Genomic DNA, 23,680 nt, shown 5'->3' with positions numbered 1-23,680 from the left:
TTTTTTTTATGGTTCGGGTTATTTCCCGGTTTTCTGCTGGGTGTTTTCCTTTTTTTTTTTTTTTCTTCTCCTTCTGATTTATTTACTTCCCCGCCGACGGTTCGGGGCCCCCGCCATGAGCTGTAACAGCACCGTGTGCCCCATCGCTGGGCCAGCGGGGCTCTTCAGGTGGGCGAAAAGCGCGCCCCGCGTGCCGGGGGCGTCTCGTATCGCTTCGGAACGGGTGAGAAAAAAAAATAAAGGGGATTAAAACATTGAGCTGCGTTGGCCGGGAATCGAACCCGGGTCAACTGCTTGGAAGGCAGCTATGCTAACCACTATACCACCAACGCTTCTTATTCTTATTTCCACCGGCTTCCCTCAGGAAGTTCACCCAGTGGAACCCAACCATTCCCCGCAAGTGGGGGGAGAGAAGCGCAGCGAGATGAGAACAGTTCCACAGTTGCAATAAATGCTGACATAAGGGCCCATCTCCGAGGCTGGGCGGGGACGAATCTTCCCTCCGTGCTTTTTCGCCCCCCCCTCTGTCAGCCTTAATTCTCACTGTGGAGAATTTTAGTCCTTGTAACGGGCTGCCTGGAGAGGCGGTGGACTCACCGTCCCCGGAGTTGCTTAAGGACAAGACTTAGCGCCCTGCTCTAGTGGCGTCGGATCATAGGCTAGACCCGACGACCTCGGAGGTCTTTCCCAACCTCGCGTGTCATTCCGTAAATAGCTCCGCCGTCCCCTCCCTTCCCTCCCCTCACAACACGCCATTGGTTCCTCCCACCTCATCCCATCCCGCCCATCCCGGGCGCGCTCCCGCCTCCCTCCCTCCCTCCCGCGCGCGCTCCCGCCATTTCCGCCGCCGGGTGAAGGGTCGCGCCGTGGCCGCCGCCGCCGCCGCCCCCGCGCCCCCGTTTTTCCGGGGCTGCCCCGCGCCCGGGACATGGAGCGGCTCTGACGGACCCGCCGCCGCCGCCGCCACCCCCTCCTTCCTTCCTCCCTCCCCCGCCCGCCCCCCCCCCCCCCCCCACCGCCCCCCCCCCCCCCCCCCGCGCCCCCCTCAGCCCGCCCGCCACGGGGAGGTCGCCGCGCCCCGCGGTGAGTGAGCGAGGAGGGGTCTGAGGGGGCCGCGGGGGTCAGGGCGGGGTGGGCGGTCCCCGCTCGGTGCGGGCAGGGCTGGGTGGGGGTTATCGCTGTGAGGGCGGGGGGCGCTCAGGCGGGCAGGGAGGGTTTGCCCCCTCCGTGGGCCGGCGTCCCCCCCCCCCGCCCTGGGCTGGGGGTGCCTGAGGGGGCGAGGGGGGTGTTTGGTTGTATCTTCCCCTCGAGGGGCGGGGGCGGCCTCCCCTTGCCCTCGGGCGGGGAGGTTTTGGTCGCTCAGGTACCCCCCGACTCCCCCAGGCCTGGCACTGGGGGGGTCATTGGCAGTTCGGCCCCCCCTCAACATCCCACCCAGGGATGGAGTGATGGAATGGGACCTCCTGCCCTTGGAGGGGGTGTGTGTGGGTGTGTGTGTGAGTCCCTGCCCGGGCAGGTGAGGAGCTGCCAGCTCCTCGTTTTCCACGGGAAAAGAGCCGTCTCAGGGAGCTGGGGGGGGTCCGGGATGCTCCATCCCCTGGATTCCCCCTCTCCTGCTCTCCCGTGTCCCGGCCTTCCCTCTGCACCAAGGGCAGAGCTCCCTCCAAGCTCCTCTCCGAGGGAAGAAGGGCTGCAGAGGGACGCAGCTTCTACCAGAGCTCCGTCCCTCCCTGGAGAAACCCCCGGCCGTTTATCCCCACCCTCGGCTGCTTTAATTTCTGGAGGAGGAGATCTCAAAGCTCCCGGTCGCGTCTCTAAGGGCTCCTGTAGGTGACTGTGATCCTTTGGCTCTCCCCAGATGCACCACGGGCCCCTCGGGGTCTCGCTGGCAAAGGAGGGTCGTGATTCACGGCAGGTTTCTGATCCCTCCGTGTCCGTTTGGTTCGGTTTCTTCCTCCCTCCGGGTTCGGGGTGTTATTGTTCCCTTCCTCCCTGAAAGGTGTGAGCCGGGCCGGGCAGGACGAGGGTTAAGATGTTGCCCTGAATCATTTAAAATCACGGAATAGCTGAGACTGGAAGGACCTCGGGAAGTCTCTGGTCCAACCCCCTGCTCAAGGCAGGGTCAGCTGTGAGATCAGACCAGGTTACTCAGCATTCCTGAGCATCTCTCCCTCTGCCCTTCATGCCTGCATCAAAAATTGCCCTTAAATTACTGGATGCTGCTGCTGCTGCTTCCTCCTTCTCTGTTCTCCTCTGCAGTTTAGGAGTTTCTTTGTGATGCTTTGTCTCTCCTGATCCCCTGTGAGTGTGGTTTTGGTGGAGAAATGGCTCTTTGGGGAGAGCAGGAGCCTCAACAAAGGGCAGTGGCGGGTCTCGAGTGTGTCTGCGATTCAGAACTAAAGATCTTTGTACTTCACCACAGCGAAGCACCTTTTTAAGCTCCTGGAAAACAGATTTGTGTGGTGGGCTGGGGCTCCCTGTGGCAGCAGGCTGAGGCAGAGGGAAGCTGCAGTCAGGCTTGGAAGATAAATGTGTTTTTTATGTCCCAGGTGGGACTGTGACCCTCTGGCTGGCTCCTTCTGGTGTGTCCTTTGTTTGACTTTTGCCTCTCAGTGGATGGACCAGACATCTGTTTTCTCCGTTTACTTGCGAGAATGTCAGGATTTTGGGAAGGCAGTGACAGAAAGGCTCAGCACTGAGGATCCTTGGATTTTCAGAAGGATTTTCTAGGAAAGAAAGAGGCACAGCCCCAGAGTTCAGTGGGGCCCATTGTTCAGGTGAAGAAGTCTCTCAGGTTTATCAGTGCTGGCAGAACAGGTTTGGGCCAAGGATTGAAAACCATTTGTGCTCAGCTGGAAATGTGACCTATGGAGGATGCTTTTCTACAGCAGTTGTATGAAATTTCCCTTTTCCCTCTTCCTTCCCAGTTTCCTGTCCTGCCCAGCTCTCTGAGTAGTTAATGCAGAAGATAAAGAGGGTTCGTCTGGAAAACGAGACTGCAGGAAGTTGGAGAAGGTACGTGTCCAAGTCCCTCCCAGGGCCTTTATGGTGCTGTGGGACAGAGAATGATCACCTCTGGAGGGAATGAGGCTTCTGAAAAAGCCCAGCCCTGCCCAGGGAGCTCTGTGTCAGGATCTGTGACTCAGGAAGTGACTCAGGACAATAAATTGTTTCACTGACTCCCAGTCCCAAGCTTGACAGTTTTTCCTTGTGCTGATTTCCCACCTGTGCTTGCCTGTTCCCTCCAGTCTAACACCTTCCTCTGAAGGAGGGCTTGGATGTCTCATCCCTCTCACTGGCAGGGCACAAAAGGCATTATTTTAAAGGACCTCCAAGGGGTAGCTCCATGTTTTTGGGAGTGGGGAGAACAGTGTTCCTGCAGCAACCCCCAGTCATCTAAATCCTTGCTCAGCACAAGGGACAGGGGGTTTCCAGCAAGATGCAAATCTCAGATGTGCTGTTGCTGCCTGGTGTCTTGATCCAGCTCACCTTTGAATAATGTAATCCCCAAATTCACCCTGACATAAATCACTCCTTTTACTTGTTTACTTACGTGTACAGTGTTGCCAAATACTGGCTACGTTTTTTTCCCCGAGTTTCTTTTTACTCTGTATCATGTCAGGACCTAAATTTTAGGGATTTTTTTTTTCCCTTCCAGTGGAAGGTGCCCCTGCCCATGTCAGGGACTTGGAACTAAATGATCTTTAAGGTCCTTTCCAGTCCCAAACTGGGATGATTCTGTGATTTTATGGGACTCCACCAAGCTCCAGCTATGCCAGTGGCAATTCCCAACACTTCCACCTCCCTTTTTCTGGTGACTGCTTTGCTTATCCCACTACTCCACCCTGTCCTATTGTCCAAATCTCCAGGATGAGGACAGTCCCAAGCTCAGATTTGTGCTGTTCACACCATAAAATCATGGTGGGAAGGGACTCCAGGCTCCAGATCAATTTGGGACAGTGACCAATCTCACATTTTTGGACTGGTTTTAGCCCTTAAAGGCTAAACTTTCCCTTGTGAGGAGTCAGCCTGGCTGAGTAAGAGGGATTCATCAGCCTGGTGAGAGCAACCCAAGGGTCCAGCACCTTGAGCCAAAGCCAGATTATTTTAATTGACTGAATTGGCCTGCAGTGGGATTGAGTTGGGAGAATTGCACCCCGTTCATGGATTCTGGATGGATTCTAGTGGTCTCCCTGTCATGTGTGTCTGACAGGCCACACTTCTGCCTTCAGATGTGATTCCAGCTGCTGCAGTGGAGGCCCTGGATGGAGGCAGAGGCCACAGACACACTCACAGTCTCAGAACATCCCATCACGTTCTCTTTTGTGGTTTCACTCGGGCTTCCTGCCTGGCTTTGATTGGAAAATACTCCTCTGTATCTGTTTTCAAGCTGTGGGTTTGCTGCTGGGCAGTGGGTACCAGGAGTACCTACAGATTTATTTTGGGAGCCTGTTCTCGTGTTACTATTTGCACATTTTGTACCATTTAGGGACTTGCAGTTTGTGGAGATGTGATATTTGCAGCCCTTGTGCTGCAAATGTGCCTGGAGTTTAAGGAAGTCCAGATGCACTTGGGTGTAGCTTTGCTCATCTCCTGCTGTAATTGCATAAAACCTCAAACTAGGTGAGAGCTTCCTTTTGGAGAGTGTTAGAGGGTGAAAGCTGTGGGGGATCATGGAGTGGTTTGGGTTGGAAGGGGCCTTAAAGCTCATCCAGTTCCACCCCCTGCCATGGGCAGGGACACCTCTCACTAGCCCAGGTTGCTCCAAGCTGGCCTTGGACACTTCCAGGGATCCAGGGGCAGCCACAGCTTCTCTGGGCAACCTGTGCCAGGGCCTCCCCACCCTCCCAGGGAGGAATTCCTCCCTAATCTCTAATCTATACCTGCTCTCTGTCAGTTGGAAGCCCCTTGTCCTGTCACTACAAATAGCCTCTCACCAATCCTCAAGGAACATTCAGGGTTCTCCTGAAAAATACTCATGGTAGAAAACAGGCAGAGTGTGTTCTTGTGGTGACAGAAATCACCATCCTGCTCCTTTCCCTTGGTTCTCTCCTGGAAAAGAATTCATTGTGCATCATCCTGAGACTGGAGTGTTTGAGATTTGGGTTCTGTGTGATTCTTGCTTAATCCTTACCTGTGACAGCTGCACCTCAGAAGTTGTTCTCCTGTCAGTGCAGCCTCAAAGACAGGCAGCATTCAAAAGCATCTCATTTGGAAATTTAAATCTTGGGTCTGCTGAAGAAAAGGCCTTTTTTTTTTTTTTTTTGGTGTAATCTTTAGTCCCTGGTTTCCTGTCTTGATTCTGTCTCCCTGGAGCAAATTTCTCCACCCTAATTTTGTTCAGTAAACTGAAGTTCTTCTGAAATTCTTTGTGCCATTCTCCCAGGTGCCCCCAAAGCAGCTGAAATGTCCTCATGGAGGGACATCCTGCTTCTCAAATGGGGCATCAAAAACTGGTTTCCCTAGTCCTGGGCTCATTCCTGCTTAGCAGCAGATGACATCACTGACCTTGGGCAAGTCTGTGGGTCCACCTCACCTCAAATTAACATTTGTGTTAATGTGGAGGTGGTTTCTGTCCTCTCCCTCAATTCCTGCCAGCCTGGAAGTGTCTGAGGAATGCATGCCACGTTTTTCAGGATACAGCCAGGGTCTGGTCCTGCTGCCTTCTTCTCTCTGTTAGGAAACCAACTGTGCTGTTTTCTTCCTTTTTTCCCATCTCTCCTCCTCCATTCCTGGCCTCAGTATCTCCTCAGGTAAGTGAGTAGCTGTGCTTGGGTTTCAGTCCCTCTCCTCAGGTGATGAGCAGGTTTTCCTTCGGAACAGGAGGGGAGCTTCACTCCTGTGGTCTCACAGGGCAAGAGTTTATGTGCCTTTATGATAGGTCATGGCTTTGATGACTTATCCATCCGAATTCCTGGAGTGGTTTTCCTTTGGGTCAAGCTGATTGTTTTCTGCACCAGGATCTGCTGCTTGTGCTCGTTTCTAGACCCAGTCCTGGGAGAGGGAGTTTTCCGAGGTGGATATCTCCGTTTACAGGGCTACACCTGGGATGGGAGATGCACTTCTCCTTTCAGCATGTTTAAAATGCAACCTTGGCGTGCAGAGAATCCTAGGATCTGCAGTTTAGGAGTGCCTGCTTGATTTTTAAGGCTCAATTCTGTCCCTCAACTCCTCCTCCCTCAGTTTTTTGCCCAGCTCTGAAGGGGAAACGAGGATGACTGCAGTGGACACGCTGTCGGACAGCTCCGAGGTGGTCGAGATGGAGGATGTGCCTTCCCAATTCCAGGTGCAAAAGCATTCCTGGGATGGGCTGCGTGACATAATCCACAGCAGCAGGAAGTACTCGGGCATGATAGTGAACAAAGCTCCCCACGATTTCCAGTTTGTCCGGAAAACGGAGGAGTCCAGCCCGCACTCGCATCGCCTCTATTACCTGGGTAAGCTGTGCCAGGAGCAGGGTGGGAATGTGGGCTGGGAGCACTTTCAAGCTAAACAGGCGAGGGAAAGGGTGGGAGGGATCCCCCTTTGTGAGCTGAGATTAAGTAACTCGAGGTTTGCAGGATCTGTCCCAGAGCAGAGCCCTCCCCGATCCCACACCAGCTTTTGGGGGAGTGTTGCCTTGGCCAACCTGCCTTCCTGTGTCCTCGGGCACCCAGGGGATGGGGCAGGAGAAAGGATGTTCCTCAGACTCAGGACTTATCTCCTGCCTGTCTAGCTTGGGAGAAATGGGATTTACTTGCTTCATTAACCAGGCTGACTTTCCAAGAAATTCGCTGTCAGTAATTTACTAATTACATGTTGTAACGTATTAATGGCAGGGTGGTGGTGTCTCCTGCTTTATTAAGTGCCATCAAGGTAGAATGCTTTCAAGACTAGGGGGGAAAAAATTAGTTGGGAATGAGCTATTACTGGCATTTGCAGGGAAATCTCCCTTTCCTTACAGTAGGGTGGAAAGCAGAATGTGTTGTACAGGTCCCTCGTTACAGCTGGAGCCACAATGTAATTAGTGACAGGTTTTAGTAACTGGATAATTTTGTGGTTGGTAACATGGGAAGCTTTATAGACTATAAAGAGTTTGTTGTGCTTTGGGGCATGAGCTGATCATTACTGGGCCAGTAAAGAAATTGCCTGATGTGCAACTACTTCCCTGGAGTGACCCTGCTGGTTTTTTTCCTATTTTTCCAGGTTTTGAGTGTAGGTCACTGTAGGACATTGGATGCTGGTTTTGAGGGACGGATTTGTTTTGCCATTAAGCAGCTCCCGTGTGCCAGTGACTTGATTTGTGTTCCTCATAAATTCTTGGGACACAAGTGCTACTCTGAAGGGCAGTATCCAGAGCTGGCATATTTTTCTTGTTGAGTGTGGACAGTGAGGCTTGATTTAAAGCAGAATGTATTTCAGGCTCACTTTGATACTGCTTTTCATCTAGATGACTAAAGAACTAAGTGGCTAATTTTAAACTTTTTTTTTTTAATGTTCTGTTGTATGAAATGGCAACCAAACCAGCTACTGGTGTTCTGCCAGGGTGTGACTGTTCCAGGAGCCAAAACCAGGAATGAGGATACATGAGTGTCTTTTCAGTGTTCCCTTCCTTAAGGAATTGTGGAGGGCATAGAACAGATTGAGCCATCACTTAAGATCAGTATCAGCCAGGTAATCCCTTCTCAGCTGCTCCCAACAAGGGGGAAATGCTGATTCTTTTGCCATAATGAGCATCTTTTGGTGTGTGCTGGTGAATACTCAGAAGCCATTTCAGCACATCAGAGAATCCCAGAATAGTTTGGGTTGGAAGGGACCTTAAAGCTCATCCAGTTCCACCCCCTGCCATGGGCAGGGGACACCTCCCACTATCCCAGGTTGCTCCAACCATGTCTTGGATACCTCCAGGGATGGGGCAGCCACAGCTTCTCTGGGCAGCCTATAAGTTCCTAAGTGTTTCACTCAGTGTGCTGTCACTGTCCCAGCATTAAAAAACCATTTTAAGGTTCTTACATGAACCCTGTCAGTGACTGTGTGCTGGGGAGCGGGATGGAGACTCCTGAAGAACTTTTCTGTGGAATTAAACACTTTTCTTCACTTGGAAGCAAAGCCTTTTGGAGGAAGAAGACAGTGTTTTTCTTGTAAATGCCAATTGATTGTAGTCAGCCTGAGGTCACTGGAGAAAGTTTTCTAATATAAGGAGAAGGGAAGTCCAGGTCACAGTTGCCTGAGTGTCAAACACGTGTGTATAAAGTCATTTGTTCCTCTGTGCAGTTCTCCTGTTTGACCATCTTAAATCACTCCTGGGCCCTCCCCGCGGAGTTTCGTGTTGTCTCATGGCAGATGCTGCTTATGTTAAAACACCACATGCTCAGCACTTTGGTGTTCCTGTATCTCTGAGGATTAGATCCTCACATATTGCTTTGCTTCCCGAGCACTTATTAATATTTCAGTTTTAATTTGAAGTAACTGCACTGCTGGGTCAGCCAGCTCAGAAATCTCTCTGTTCTGCCCAGAACATGTGCCGTGTAGGCAGTGTCAGGGCACAGATCCCTGGGTGAATTTCTGATCCAGGGAAGTCTCTGCACCAGACGTAGAGGGGCAAGTTCACGGTCTTTGTTTTTGTTGAAACTGCCAAAAACGTGTGTCAGGATATTTTACAGACGTTTGGGAAGCTGGATGAAGGCCAGGAGCTTATTTGATAACCACAGTCAAAGGCTTATGTAAAATGACAAGGTCCTTTGACTCTGTAGGGTACTGTTTCACTTTTGAATGGGCTCTCCAGAGCTTCCAAGCTTTTTCTTCCTCTCTTCCAAGCTGCTGCCTTGGCCCCAGCAAGGTCCCTGTAGCGAATTCCTGGATGAGAAACGTGGAGAGGGATGTTGAGTCACCCATTTAGGGAGTGGTGCTTTCTTTGAGTGGATCTGGACAGACACAGAGGGGAAGGTCGGACCTAATAATTCCTGTAGAGGTTGGTTAGTGTTAAATCTCGCTCAGGGAAAATTCCAAGTGCATGAATATCTAAATTTAAATAGTTCAGATGTTATTCTGGGATTGAACTGGGAGCTGCTTGGCAATGAACGTGGGTAAAAGCCTCTGGGCAGCCCCAACCCCCTCTGTTACCAGACTTTTGTTTCAATTTGCTCTTGGTCCTCTTTGTCTTGGCTAACTAATCTAAAGCTTTTGCCCTCCTCATAGGAATGCCATATGGTAGCAGAGAGAATTCCCTTCTTTACTCAGAGATTCCCAAAAAGGTACGGAAGGAGGCCTTGCTGCTCCTGTCCTGGAAGCAGATGCTGGACCACTTTCAGGTGAGTGGAATTGTGAAGAGCTTGGGTTGTCTGTGCTTGGGGAAGCTGGGTGTTGCTGTGGGGCTGCTGTGGTGGGTGCATCTGTCTGGTGTCTGTCCTCCCTCCTGCTTTTAAAAAGTTGGGAAAGTTGAGTTTAAATTGCTGCTTTTGCCCTGCACTCTGTGAGTCAGAAATTTTCTCCTCCCTGATTTCGGTATCTTAATGTCCTGTGTCACTAAAAACACTGCTGCAGAGAGTGCTGGTGCTGCTCTTTCTTCCCTGCTAAAAAGGTTCCTGGTGGAAAAGGTTTTAGCTGTCTTGACCTTGTTTGGGCTGCTGGTCCTCCTCAGGGAAATTCAAGATCCCCGGAAGAGCTTTTGTTTGCGGTGTCTGACATGGAAACTGTTTGTGAAGGCTGTAGATAACGTCATTAAGTTAATTGCTTACATCTGATTTGCATAAGCAGAGCAAGTGCAGCTCCTCTCAGTTCGTGCTGAAGTGCCAGCTGCAGAAATGAGGGATTCAGAGTTCATCTCTCTCCTGTGGAGGGAAATTTGGGGGGGTGGGGGTGGTTTAGGCCTCCTGGACCCCTCACCTGGAGCGCAGGAGTTACGGACCTGGACAGTGAAACTGCTGCCTGGTTTGGGCTGGGGTGATGTGTTTTGGCCAGTCTTGGAGCGTTCCTGTTCTGTGGAAGTTTCTCTCCTTGCAGATTCTTTCAGATTTTTCCTTACCTTCAATTCTAGGCAACCCCCCACCATGGGATGTATTCCAGAGAGGAGGAACTCTTGAGGGAACGCAAGCGGCTCGGGGTCTTTGGGATAACATCTTATGATTTCCACAGTGAGAGTGGCCTGTTCCTCTTCCAGGCCAGCAACAGCCTCTTTCACTGTCGAGATGGGGGCAAGAATGGATTCATGGTGAGTCTGCTGGGGATTCTGGGAATGTCACCTGGAAGGGACTTAGTGGTTTGGGTTGGAGATGGCTCCACATGGAATCACAGGCTGGATTAGGTTGGATAGGACCTTGAAACTCATCTCATTCCAGCCCCCCTGCCATGGGCAGGGACACCTCCCACTATCCCAGGTTGCTCCAAGCCTCATCCAACCTGGCCTTGGACACTTCCAGGGATGGGGCAGCCACAGCTTCTCTGCCCAACCTGTGCCAGGGCCTCCCCACCCTCCCAGGTGATATCCCATCTATCCCTGCCCTCTGGCAGTGGGAAGCCATTCCCCCTTGTCCTGTCCCTCCATCCCTTGTCCTAAGTCCCTCTCCAGCTCTCCTGGAGCCCCTTTAGGCCCTGGAAAGGGCTCTCAGGTCTCCCTGGATCCTTCTCTTCTCCAGGCTGAACAATCCCAGCTCTCCCAGCCTGGCTGCAGAGCAGAGGGGCTCCAGCCCTCGGAGCATCTCTGGGGCCTCCTCTGGACCTGCTCTAACAGGTCCACATCTTTCACATCAGCATCTCTTTGGTTCTGGTGGTTTCTCCTGTGTCCTGTCAGGGCCATGTTTGCCATCACTCCATGGGCTGTGCTGTATCTCTGCTTTCATAGAATCATAGAATTGATTGGGTTGGAAAAGACCTCTGAGATCATCGAGTCCAACCCTTGGTCCAAATCCAGTCCATTTACTGGATCATGGCACTCAGTGCCACGTCCAATCTGCGTTTAAAAATCTCCAGGGATGGTGAATCCACCACCTCTCTGGGCAGCCCATTCCAATGCCTGATCACTCTCTCTGTAAAGAATTTTCTCCTGATATCCAACTTAAATTTCCCCTGGCGGAGCTTAAGCCCGTGCCCCCTTGTCCTATTGCTGAGTGCCTGAGAGAAGAGACCAACCCCCACCTGGCTGGAACTTCCCTTCAGCTTTAGGCCTTTTGGCTGCAGAGCTGGAGCTTGGTCCAAGCTCTGGCTGTGTCTGTTGCTGCAGGTGTCTCCAATGAAGCCTCTGGAGATCAAGACTCAGTGCACGGGGCCACGGATGGATCCCAAAATCTGCCCTGCTGACCCAGCCTTCTTTTCATTCATCAACAACAACGATCTGTGGGTGGCAAACATCGAGACTGGTGAGGAGAAGAGGATGACATACTGCCATAAAGGTAACTGCTGCTTCCTGCCAGGTCCAAAAGCAAATTCCTTCTGAGAAATGCAGCCTGGAAAGAATTTATGGCTTATGAAGTCTATTCTTCTTTTGGATGAGCTTTTTCCAAGGAGATGTAAATGCAAATGCTCTGTCTCCTGTTTTTCCCTCCAGGTTTATCCAATGTTCTTGATGACCCCAAGTCTGCTGGTGTAGCCACTTTTGTCATTCAGGAGGAGTTCGATCGGTTCACGGGCTATTGGTGGTGTCCCACAGCTTCCACAGAAGGTCAGTCCATGTTCTGCTCATCCAATCCCCACCCTGGGACTGCTGCCTCCTGCTAGGAATGATATTTTGAGCACAGGTTTCCTCTGGCCTGGATTTGGGCTCTTTCTGGACTGAAGGAATGAGACACTGCGGGGATTATGATGGTGCTCAGAGGAGTCACTGAGAGCTGTGGCTCTGCAGGTGTTCCCTCTGCACCAGGGCTCCAGGCAAGCCAGAAACAGCTGGAAAACACTGTGGGGAACATTCTTGCTCTTTGTCCCAGGTCCAGAGGACTTGAAAACACTGCGGATCTTGTATGAGGAAGTGGATGAGTCAGAGGTGGAGATAATTCACGTTCCTTCACCTGCCTTGGAGGAGAGAAAAACAGACTCCTATCGATACCCCAGGACAGGTGAGTGAAACACCTGATGCAGCAGCCGTGGAATTGGTGCTGTAAACTCTGCATGATTAATCTGGGGCCTTGTGTAAAAACTGGTTGTAAATGTTGAGGCCTAATTGAGTCTCTGAGGCCGAAATCTACAGCAAGAAAGGACCGGGATTTAAAGTTGGGCCTAAATCAAAGGATTGCTGAGGAAATGGAATGTATCTGGTGGCATATCCTGGAATACATTTGGAATCCCATCTTTCTTCACTCTTCTGAGAACATGCACAGCAAGGCAAAGCAAACTGTTTCCATTCCCATAATGACTCTGTGGTGCCAGTTTGCTCACATACATATTTGATATTTGTACATTCACACCCCCCCCCCATTTCAGCAGGACCAGGGGCAGTTCCTCTCTAGAAGCTGTATTTTATATAATCATGGAGTGTTTGGGTTGATCATCTTGGTGGGTTTTTTTTTTTTTCACTTCTCTGCAGGCAGCAAAAACCCCAAGATTACATTAAAACTGGCAGAATTTAAAACAGACAGCAAGGGAAAGGTAAGTGATGACAGCTCATGATGGGACATTGCACAGGAGGGTTGACTGTTTCTGAAGCTTCTTAGAATTAAAGCAAGGTCACCAAGAGATCCTAGATAGTGTTAGTCTGGTCTTTTAATCCTCTAGTAACACCTGGTTCTCTAATGTGTTTATCCAAGGAACAGAAAGACTTGAAAATACTCTGGTGGAGATTCAGCTGGGAGCAGGGAGGGCAGTGGGAAGCGGGGTTATCCTGGTGCACCACGTTGTCCATGTTCAGCAGGAGGGCTGGAGCCTGATCTAATCGTGGGCTTCAGTCCCTGCCTGTGTCCTTTCCTGTGGCTGAATGCCAAAATCATTTTGCTTTGAAGCCTGGGTTTTTTTCCCCTTCTCTTCCTGCTGTTTTTAGCAAGCCTCGCTTCTCCCGGCCTGACCCTTACTGGTTAAACCAGGCCAGTGCTTAAACTTCTGTGCTCTCCCATCTCCCTGGGCTGCCACAGGAGGAGGTGAGGAGCTCTGGTAGCAGCATAAATTTGGTGTTGGCCCTTCCTCTTGCTGCAGATCGTGTGTGCTCAGGACAAGGAGCTGGTGCAACCCTTTGCTGCGTTGTTTCCCACCGTGGAGTACATCGCCCGCGCTGGATGGACCCGGGATGGCAAATAGTATGTCCCTTTTCCTTCCAAACTAACATTCCCAGGGGCTTCTCTGGTTGCAGACCCTCAACATGCTTTGCAGTGTAGTCATGGCCTGGTTTTAAAGCCAGAAATGGCACGTGAATATTTGGCTTCTTCGGTGCTGTAACATCCTAAGAGTAGGAGTGAAGCAAAGGAAGAGCAGAGTGACAGCCTGTGGGGTTTGTCACAGCCACAGAGGTAAATGTGATTCATTAAGTGGGCAGTCCTAGGGGATTCTTTTGAGGTGAAGATGTTTCACACAACTACAACATGTTTTTCCTGCAAATGGAAATGTACTGGAAGCAGTTTTATCTTTGCTCATTGGTCCAGTTTGTGATCAAAGCCAAATGTATCACAGGGCAGCGGGCAGGTTCTGTGGTGCCATGTCCTTTCCATAGTGTGTGCAAGGGGAAGGATTGCTCTGGGACTGGCTGTTGCTCCAAATGGGATGCACAGCCTTGCCTGAAGAGTTACAGAATTCACCCCAATCTGACTGGTTTGAAATTTTAAAGCTCTGATTTTTTTTCCCCCCTCAAAAGCCTGCTCGGCTGTTAACCGGTGTCTGTGCAGATCAAGTTAAGGTGACTTGGCTGTCTTTGAAGGTGGCATTTTGTAACTCATCATTAATTTTCTGCTCTGGGAAGGAAATTCAGAGAGCTTTCCAGCAGATAATCCTGGAGGTGATTGTGATGTTCTGCACCAGAGCTTATCTAAATGTGCTGAATGTCTCAGTTCCCGAAATCCGCGGTGCTGGGAAAGAACTGGCTCTTTTCAAAGCTTGTCTTTAATGATGAGAACTTCCCTTGATGCACTTCCAGGCTCCAAGGTGGCCTCACTGTGCAGTGGTGGTTTGCCATCTGTCATGTTGAGAGCCTGCAGTGCAGCACCACTTCCAGGGACTCTCCTTGGAGAGGAACAAGGCTGAGACTGGAGTGACTCCTTCACCTGGCACTTGGCTTTAGGTCTGTGCCTTTCCCTGTCAGTGCAGCAAATGGATCACTTTGAGAGGGATCACCTCAAAGCTGGCACACAAACAGAGCTTCATAGAATCACAGAATCAGCTGGGTTGGAAGGGACCTCTGAGATCATCAATCCAACCCTTGATCCAACCCCGCTGTGGTTCCCAGCCCATGGCACTGATGCCACATCCAGTCTCATCTTAAAAACCTCCAGGGATGGAGAATCCACCACTTCCCTGGGCAGCCCATTCCAATGGCTGAGCACCCTCTCTGCAAAGAAATTCTTCCTGATATCCAACCTAAACCTCCCCTGGCACAGCTTCAGACCGAGCCCTCTTGTCTTGCTGATCATTACCTGGGAGGAGAGACCAACCCTCACCTGCTGGAGAGGCTGTCCAAGGAATCACTTTAGAACTAGGACACAAACAGACCTTCCTGCTGGAGGGGCTGTCCAAGGAATCACTTCAGAGCTGGGACACAAACAGACCTTCCTGTTGGAGGGGCTGTCCAAGGAATCACTTCAAGGCTAGGACACAAACAGACCTTCCTGCTGGAGGGGCTGTCCAGGCAGGAGTTGTGTTCTGGAGGCAGGGCTCTCTTCGAGGTGCTCCCTTGGAACAGACACTGGCAAATCTGTCAGACACTTGTCTGAGCGACACCCCTGTGAAATACCAGAGCTGTCTGGCACTGTGTGTGTGTGTTGGCAAAGCTTCCAAGGGATTAGAAAGCAGCAGTGATGAGAAAAGCTTTGCATTCAGATGCCCGAATCCTTTTTTGCCAGCGAGGGGAGGGGGGGGAAAAAAGGGGATGCATGTTGGGAGTGTTAGAAAGGGCCATCTATTCTGTGGTGCTGACATTCACCTCCAACTTCTCTCCCCAGTGCCTGGGCTATGTTCCTAGACAGACCTCAGCAGCGGATGCAGCTAATCCTTTTGCCTCCAGCCCTCTTTATTCCAGTCCCAGAAAACGAGGAGCAGCGTGCTGAATTTGCCAAAACTGTGCCAGAAAATGTCCAGCCATTTGTGATCTATGAAGAAACCACTGATGTGTGGATAAATGTAAGAGGCTCGGGGCTGGGAGGAGAACACAGGCTGCCCCTTCCTGCCCTTCAGTTAACCATTCTCATGTTGCCTGGGTGTCCAGTTTAGTCCTGGCTCCAGCAGCTTTGCTACTCAGTAGTCCCAGATTTGGTGTTAATTCAAGGGTTTAATAAAGCCATGAGAAGGAATTCCCTGCACTCAGCACTGGAAGAGACAAGGACCCTGCCATCTCCTTGCAGTTGATACTGTTCATTTAATTCCTTCCAACATTCCTGGTGAACACAGGCACTTTTGCACATTTTTGCACATTTACATTTTTTGAGATGTAAGAGTGCTGTGCTTTTTGGGGTGTTTTATGACAAGATTAAATGTCTTCTTGAAGCATCAACAACCCTAATCCCTGGAATTTGTTGCAGTTATTTAGGTAGGTGATAGACATGGGGGGCAGGGAATAAACTTCAGCCTCTAAGCATGAGTCCAGAGTGATGAAGGGGCCTGAATTTCACACCAGGGCATTCCCAAGGTGTTGGAATAGCAACTAGTGGGTGAAACATCAGAGGCAAGGCTGGTGCTGGTTTTGGTGACAGCCATGGGAAGCCCAGAGCACATGATCTCTACAGGGGCCCAGAGTTTCTTTGTGGTAGTAGGAAAGCTTGGAATGGCTTTTCCCTGGTTTTATCCCCTCCTCCTTTCCCTGGAAATCCCAGCAGTTCAGCGTGGCCTCCCCTGGCTTTGTCCCTGCTGTCTCCCTCCAAATCACTCACGGGTTTTTCACCCTGTGTGGCAGGTCCACGATATCTTCTACCCCTTCATCCAGCCCGAGGGGGAGGAGGAAGAGCTCTGCTTTATCCGAGCCAACGAGTGCAAGACAGGTTTCTGTCACCTGTACAGGGTGACAGCCATCCTGAAGCCAGGCAGCCACGACTGGGTGCAGCCATATGTCCACAGTGAGGGTAAGGAGCAGCAGGAGCTCCCTCTCTGACTGCCCTGTGTGGTCTTTTGGGGAGGGAGGGCAGTGATTTATCCTCCTGTTCTTCCTTCCAGACAATTTCAAGTGTCCCATCAAGGAGGAGGTTGCCCTGACTGGTGGGGAGTGGGAGGTGCTGGCAAGGCATGGATCCAAGGTAGGGGGTGTTTTTATTCCCTTGCAGTGTTTCAGCTCTGTGTTGTCTGCCCCCAGGCCTGGCCTGAGTCCTCTGCTACGCCTGGGACCTGCTAGAACTGCTTAGGCTTCATTTTGTTCCTCTCTTTATTGCTGCCTCTGCTTTCCCCAGAAGTGCTGTAGGCCAGTGCACATGGATCTGATTGCCTTTTTAATCAGACTTCGGATTGCTCCTTGGGAAAATCCCAGGAGTGGGTCAGGCCATAAAAAAGGACACGAGTCTGAGGTTTAAGAGCAACAAAGAACCATTTTGTGGAGGAGCCTGGGATTGCTGCCTTTTGCTGAGGCATTTTAACTCCAACGAGTGCCTGCAATGTGGAAATGTGTCCTGGCACTCAGAGTGAACTCTTGGTCTCCAGCTGATCCCTCAGCAGAGCCTTTAGGAAGAAGGCAGCTGGGGAATATAAAGCAATTTAGAATATGGAGAAACTGTATCTGTTGTCGGCTGTGGAACAGCCAGAAATGAATTTGTATTAATCTTGTAGAAACCTAGTTTCATTTTTTGCTTCAGGAATTAACTCCGGGTCTGATCTTTAACGCTCCCAGGTGATTTGTGTCAAAATAAAGACCTTGTCTGTTCATTTCCAATTAATCTGGATTTTCACTTCTCGCTTTTTAAAAGACCAACAGCTCCAAGCGTTTGGTTTCTGCTGCTTTTCCTCAATCTGCAATTAACCTGCTGTCCCTCCCCATGTGGGTTCTCACTGTACATGCTGTTGATTTTGGCCACAGCTCTTCCCTGCATGTGTTATGGCTAAAATTGTGTTAGCAGCAATTATTTTGATGCATTTGTTGCTCCACAGGGCTCTGCCTGGTTTTCCTGGCCAATTGAGCTGGATATTTTTTTCCCTTTGCTGTTCACAGGGGTCTTCAAACTGTGGGTTAGCCAGAAATAGCATTTGGAAACTGTAAGGTGGAAAATAGTTCAGTCACTGTTGCTGGATCAATGCAGTATTTAAAAGCTGTTGTCTCTGTTCCTGGGTGGTTTTTAGAATTAGCTTTCTCTGGACAGTAAAAACCTGTTTTAAATGTGTCCTAAAGTTTGGTGCTGAGGGCTCTTGGACTGGTCCTTCCACAAATGAGAATTCATGATGGCTGGGAAAGATATACCTGTACCCTTATAATCCTCTAGGAGGAGGTTGGAGCCAGGTGGGAGGTCTCTTCTCCCAGGTGACAAGTGACAGGACAAGAGGAAACAGCCTCACATTGTACCAAGGGAAGGTTTAGATTGGAAATCAGGGAAAATGGCTTCACTGGAAGGGTTGTCAGGCACTGGAACTGGAGTCACCACCCCAGGAAGTGTTGAAAAAACACGTGGGTGTGACACTTGGGGATGTGCTTTAGTGGTGCTGAGTTAATGGTTGGACCCATTGATCCTGGAGGGATTTTCCAAAAGAAATGGTTCCATGATTCTGGAAGATGCCACATTTAAGCATCTTCCTCGTGTCACCAGCGGGGGACAAAGCCCAGCTTTTTATGCTCATTAATAAGCAAATGCTTTGAGTCTTAAAAAAAACCCAAACAAAATCTGCAGGGCTGTGTTTTGTCCCTGCATTGGATTGTGGGAGTTCTCCAAGTGCTCTGTGTGTGTTCTCTGACCCCTCACACCCCCTGAGCAACCCAAAACCCCGTCATGGAGTGTGCTCTGAGCTGACTCTGCCCCTGGGCAGACCCTCTGGGCAGGCAGAGGAGCAGAGCTTGTCACCCACGTGTCACTGAGCCCTCTCTGTCCCTCACAGATCTGGGTCAACGAGGCCACAAAGCTGGTGTACTTCCAAGGCACGAAGGACACCCCGTTGGAGCACCACCTCTACGTGGTCAGCTACGAGTCCCCCGGGGAAATCATGAGACTCACCACTCCAGGCTTCTCCCACAGCTGTTCCATGAGCCAGGTTGGTTGTTCCTTGGATTCTCACCTCCTGACTGGCAGGGACCCAACTGGAGATGAACCAGTAACGAGTCCTGGGGGCTGCTGGAGACGTGGGAGCTCTTGTCTGAGGAGATGAGCTGCGGGAGGGGCAAGACCTCGTTGCCCTAACTCTTGTCTCTCCCGTGCCAGAACTTTGACATGTTCATCAGCCACTACAGCAGTGTGAGCACTCCACCCTGTGTGCACATCTACAAGCTCAGTGGCCCCGACGACGACCCGCTCCACAAGCAGCCCAAATTCTGGGCCAGCATGATGGAGGCAGCCAGTAAGTCCTGGAGAATGTGCCAGATACTCTTTTTTTTTTTTCCAGCGGGGATGGGGAGGGAACTGGCCTGAGTGGCTTCACTCTGAAGGGAAGAGGAGTTGTGGTATCATGTGGGGGAGATGTCTCATGGACAGCTCGCCCAGGAAACGCTCTGTGGGCTTTTGAGGTGTTGCTGTTCCACACTTGGAGCAAAAACAGTGCTCAGGGATGCAGGGTTTGCACACCCTCAGAGCTGTGGGTTTGCCATGAAATCACAGACTGGTTTGGGTTGGGAGGGATCTCAAAGTTCATCCATGGGCAGGGACACCTCCCATTAGACCAGGTTGCTCCAAGCCCTGTCCAACCAACTTCCAGGTTGGTTTTTTATCCATGATTTGCCTGAAGAGGGAAGGGCCGAGTGTCTGGGATGCAGTGGCTGCTCCATTCTGCACTGTGGGCTTTGAAGGTTTAGATGCAGCTCAAAGCAGCACCTGAACCCCTCCTGGAAATGTTTTTTTTCCATCCATGTTCTTAACTCCCACACCTTGCTGTTGTGGCACAGAGTTCCTTGTTGGAGAATTCCCAGCAGCTTTTCCTGTGGGATCCCTGGGCAGGCAGGTGGGGGCTCTGCGTTTCCCAGAGAGGGGCTTTGGTGTGGTTTGGTGTTGAAAGAGCCCTGACCAGGGTCAGGTTTGAACAGAAGGAGCTCGTTCAGGTGGGATGGGAGGCAGAACCTGCTGCCAGTCACCTCACTGCCAGTGTGTGACCTTCCTGCTGCAGGTTGTCCCCCGGATTACGTCCCTCCGGAGATCTTTCACTTCCGCACTCAGTCGGATGTTGAGCTCTATGGAATGGTCTACAAACCTCACGATGTCCAGCCTGGGAAGAAGCATCCCACGGTGCTCTTTGTGTATGGAGGCCCCCAGGTAATGATCCAGGGGGACTGCCGTGCCAGGGATGGGGTTGCTGCCCAGGGCAGGGCTCTGTAGCTCAGTCGTGCATCAAGATTTATGCTGTGGTTTATGAGCGCTGTCATAGAATCATGGAAGGGTTTGGGTTGGAAGGGATCTTAAAGATCATCCATTCCAACCCCCTGCCATGGGCAGGGATGCCTTCCACTAGACCAGGTTGCTCCAGACCCCATCCAACCTGGCCTTGAACACTTCCAGGAATGGGACATCCACAACTCTGGGTAACCTGTGCCAGGGCTTCTCCACTCTCACAAAGAACTGCCTCCTAATACCTAATCTAAACCCACACTCTTTTAGTCTGTCCCTGTGTTCCAACCTCTGCTTCAAACCTCAGATGATTTTTCCAACATTTGTTTTGATTTCCATGCTCTGATACCTCAGTTACCAGCTCAGGATCCTACAGAGCGGGGCAGACACAGGAAGGTACTGGGAGGCAACTCCTCAGCTCTGAAACTCTTTCTTGCCTCCTTGTGCAGGTGCAGCTGGTGAATAACTCCTTCAAAGGCATCAAGTACCTGAGGCTGAACACGTTGGCATCCCTGGGCTATGCTGTGGTGGTGATTGATGGCAGGGGGTCGTGCCAGCGAGGACTCAAATTTGAAGGGGCCCTAAAAAACCAAATGGTAACGTCCTGCTTGTGCCGATGAATCTCTGACCACTTGTCCTTCCTAAGGGTGTTGGCTGCTTGTGTGAGGTTTCTAGATTTAGGAATTCCACTAACATGAGCCTCCTTCTGTTGCCCTTTAGGGTCAGGTGGAGATAGAGGACCAGGTGGAAGGTTTACATTATGTAGCAGAAAAATACGGGTTCATCGACTTGAGCCGGGTCGCCATCCACGGCTGGTCCTACGGGGGGTTTCTGTCCCTCATGGGGCTCATCTGTAAACCCAATGTCTTCAAGGTGAGTCTGGACACAGGGTTGTCACCATGGGACTCTTGGTTCTCACAGCTTTTGTCACTCTTGGCAGCTGGAGTTGGATTTTGGGCTTGTTTCTAATGGACAGGTGGAAATGTCCCTCAGTCCTGCTGGCTACAGCCTTGGATCCTGATAAAGCCCACACCTGGCTGGGGCTGGAGGAGGATGGCACTGGGGTGGGCTCCTTCCCCAGGGACTACCTGTAGCTCCTGGCTGCAGTCCTGTATCCTGCTCCAGCTCACACCTGGCTGGGGCTGGAGGAGGATGGCTCTGGGCTGGGCTCCTTCCCCGGTGCCTGCCAGTGGAGGGCTTGGCCTAGCATCCAGTGAGATAACTGATGTGCTATTCCCAATCCCCTTCCCAAGTCCATCATCCCACAAGTCCTCCTTGAAAAGGAGCAGCCTTTAGTGCTGGTGTGGAGGAATTTGCCCCGTTGTGACCATGAGAGGGAACAGCAGGAGGAGGAACCTGGGCTTTACGTGGCTGAAGGAGAATCCTGCTCTGAGCGACAGGGCAGTCCAGAGCCTGCTTTTTCCTGCCTCTTCAGGGAAAAAGGGAACACTTGAACTCTTCAGCAGGTGATAACTGAGGCTGTCTCCTGTCTCCCTGTGTGCCAGATTGCCATAGCAGGTGCTCCTGTCACAGTGTGGATGGCCTACGACACCGGCTACACCGAGCGGTACATGGACATCCCGGAGAACAACCAGCAGGGCTACGAGGCTGGCTCTGTGGCATTACACGTGGAAAAGCTTCCCAACGAGTGAGTGCCCGCTCAAAACCTGCTCCTGGGTCCTGCTGGGTGCCACCACTGGCACCTCTGCTCAATCCCAAAGGAATGGGTGGGTTCTGATCCCGTTTAACTCCCGGTGCCGGTCGCTGCCGTCGGCAGCAGCTGGGCCATGGCACTGCCAGCCCCCTCTGCCAGGGAGGGGTTGAAGCCCATGGCCATGGCCTGGCACTGCTCTTGCTCAGTTTTGGCTTGCCCAGCTGGCAGCTCTTTGCTCAGACCCTCTGCAGAGCTTTTAAGTGGTTTCCCAAACTTGTCCTCATCCTGTTTCTCCTCCTGTTCCTCACCCCATCTCCAGGCCAAACCGTTTGCTGATCCTCCATGGCTTTTTGGATGAAAATGTGCACTTTTTTCACACCAACTTCCTGGTATCGCAGCTAATCCGGGCTGGAAAACCTTACCAGCTGCAGGTAGGAGGGACAGGAGTGGAGTGGGAAGGTCCCATAAACCTGAGAGTTCTCTGCTGCGTGTGTTCCTGGGGCAGGAGGAGGTGGGGGCAGGTGCTCCCACATCCTGTTGGGATGTTGGTGGCAATCAGCACCTCGTTGGAGGCCGGGAGGTGGCACTGTGGCTGTTCCATCGCTGCCAGATGTGGCACGTGCAGGCAGGGCTGCTGCCCTGGGCCTAGAACTTTCCTTCTCCACGAGCTGTTGCTGTCCCACTTGGCTGGTGGCAGCAGAGGTGGATGCAGTGAGGGGAGGGATTGGTGCTCCAGACTTTCCCTGGCACCTCTTTGTCCTATTGGAGACTGAGTTGAGGGAACAGGGTTGAGGTGAGGGAGAACTGGTGCTCCAGACTTTCCCTGTCACATCTTTGTCCTGATGGAGACTGAGTTGAGGGAACAGGGTTGAGGTGAGGAAGAGCTGGTGCTCCAGACTTTCCCTGACACCTCTTTGTCCTGATGGAGACTGAGTTGAGGGAACAGGGCTCCAATGAGGGAGGGGTTGGTGCTCCAGACTTTCCCTGGCACCTCTTTGTCCTGCTGAAGACTGGGTTGAGGGAGCAGGGTTGATGTGAGGGAGTTTTGTCCCTGCTGAGTGACCGAGTGCCCTGTGTCTGCCCCTGCACAGATCTACCCCAACGAGAGACACAGTATTCGGTGCCCTGAGTCAGGAGAGCACTACGAAATCACGCTGCTGCACTTTCTACAAGAATACCTCTGAGAGCACGAGCCTCTGCAAACTGGACACTGACAGCTCACCCCCACTCCTGTGCCCTCCTGCCCCCGACAGCCGTCGAACCCAGAGCACAAGTGGCCGAGTGCCCACGGGCGGGCTGGGTGTCCCCCCACACGAGGGGAAGGCTGGAGGGCACCTTCCCTTTCTGGACAGTGCCACCTTCTCTCACTTTCCAAGCTGGAGGTCTGCCCCTGCTCGGCTGCTCGTCCTCTTCCTCTCCTCCAGCCTGGCTGTTCAATGCTTTTTTTGCTGCTACTCCCTCTCTCCTGGGAATCAATGGACAGTGGTCTGTCTCCCGAGGCTGAGGTTTGTGCCCATCTCTCTCTCTCTCTCTCTCCCCCCCAGTCCTTTTCCCCCTTTTCCACTGCCCCTGTGCAGTTCCCACACTCTTACCTGCAAGAACTCAGTGCCTGTGTTGGAAACGGAAGAAGAGCCGAATCAGAAGCTGCCTTAAGCCAGGAGTGGGAGGGAAGAGAGAACTACCTACTGCTAACCCCTGGGGATCGAGCTGTGACCTGGCCCTGCTGCCACCCTGGAGCCCTGGGATGTGAAGAGAGCTCTACAGAAGCATGCAACACTAGTCTCCTTTTTTTTGTTTTGTTTTTTTTTAGATATCTATCTATTTTCCAGTTTCATTTTGCAGAGCAGATGGAGGAAGTGGCTGGGGCCGGTGACAGCGTCCTCTGATCCTTCCTCTCATGGCCGCTCGCGCGCAGAGTTGTGCCAACAACAGGTAGCACTGGCAGCTGGCTACAACCAGAGCCTCTCTCCAGAGCTCACAGCAGCATCTGGGTTTTTTGCAACACAAGATGGATGATATTTATGCAAATCCTCCCTCCCTCCGTTCTCTGTGCCGCCTCCTGATCCCACCTCCTCCTTCCACCCCCCCTCCTCCTCCCCGAGCTTTCAGATGTGCACTGAAATTGGCTGTGCTTCAGTTCTCTGCGGGTCAGTGACTGGTCCCCCTTGCCCATCTACTCAGAAAAAAAAACAAAAAAAAACGCTCTCTCCTGGTTTTTAAATTACCTGGGCAACAGGAACTGCAGTTCTGGGGAGGGGGGATTGAGCAATCACACCTCAGGGGAGCACATCCCCCCCTTCAAGCCAAGGGGTTCTGCCAGGGGGCAAAACGCAAACGAGAAACAAAACCCACCCAAATGAACCACGTTGACTTTGCCCTGGAGTATTTTAAGTGCGTATTATGAAAAGAAAATATTTTTATGGATTCTTATTCTTTTATAATTATGAGTGTTAAGATGTAGCGACTCATTAAAATATTGGAAAGA

At 51.6% G+C, this 23,680-nt stretch overlaps 1 protein-coding gene and 1 non-coding gene across 4 annotated transcripts; one reads left to right on the top strand and one right to left on the bottom strand.

Moving 5' to 3' along the window:
- Positions 1-260: 260 nt before the first annotated feature.
- Positions 261-332, bottom strand: TRNAG-UCC. The gene has a single exon. It is a non-coding gene; the product is annotated as a tRNA-Gly (tRNA).
- Positions 333-1,032: 700 nt separating this feature from the next.
- DPP9 (dipeptidyl peptidase 9) lies at positions 1,033-23,680 on the top strand. Of its 3 annotated transcripts, XR_003531514.1 has the most exons (22): positions 1,033-1,083; positions 2,928-3,015; positions 6,184-6,437; positions 9,178-9,290; positions 10,016-10,189; positions 11,198-11,366; positions 11,522-11,635; positions 11,898-12,026; positions 12,494-12,555; positions 13,096-13,196; positions 15,048-15,225; positions 15,995-16,160; positions 16,252-16,331; positions 18,109-18,261; positions 18,429-18,564; positions 19,324-19,469; positions 19,991-20,137; positions 20,262-20,414; positions 21,047-21,189; positions 21,515-21,626; positions 22,287-22,700; positions 23,025-23,680. XR_003531514.1 is itself a non-coding variant. In XM_027666623.1 (21 exons), exons 2-21 carry the CDS (start codon positions 2,960-2,962, stop codon positions 22,377-22,379), a joined length of 2,679 nt encoding a protein of 892 aa, XP_027522424.1. In that variant the 5' UTR covers positions 1,033-1,083; positions 2,928-2,959; the 3' UTR covers positions 22,380-23,680. The 3 variants fall into 3 exon arrangements, 2 of the variants coding, with proteins under 2 accessions (XP_027522424.1, XP_027522425.1); XM_027666623.1 differs by having other exon boundaries at positions 22,287-23,680; XM_027666624.1 differs by lacking the exons at positions 1,033-1,083; positions 2,928-3,015; positions 6,184-6,437 and adding an exon at positions 7,637-7,653 and having other exon boundaries at positions 22,287-23,680.

Source organism: Corapipo altera, unplaced genomic scaffold (genome assembly GCF_003945725.1).
Source record: "Corapipo altera isolate COAL_440 unplaced genomic scaffold, ASM394572v1 193, whole genome shotgun sequence".
In the NCBI taxonomy this organism is placed as follows: Eukaryota; Metazoa; Chordata; class Aves; order Passeriformes; family Pipridae; genus Corapipo; species Corapipo altera.
Note: the sequence above shows the minus strand (reverse complement) of the source record. Positions and strands in the feature narration are given on the sequence as shown.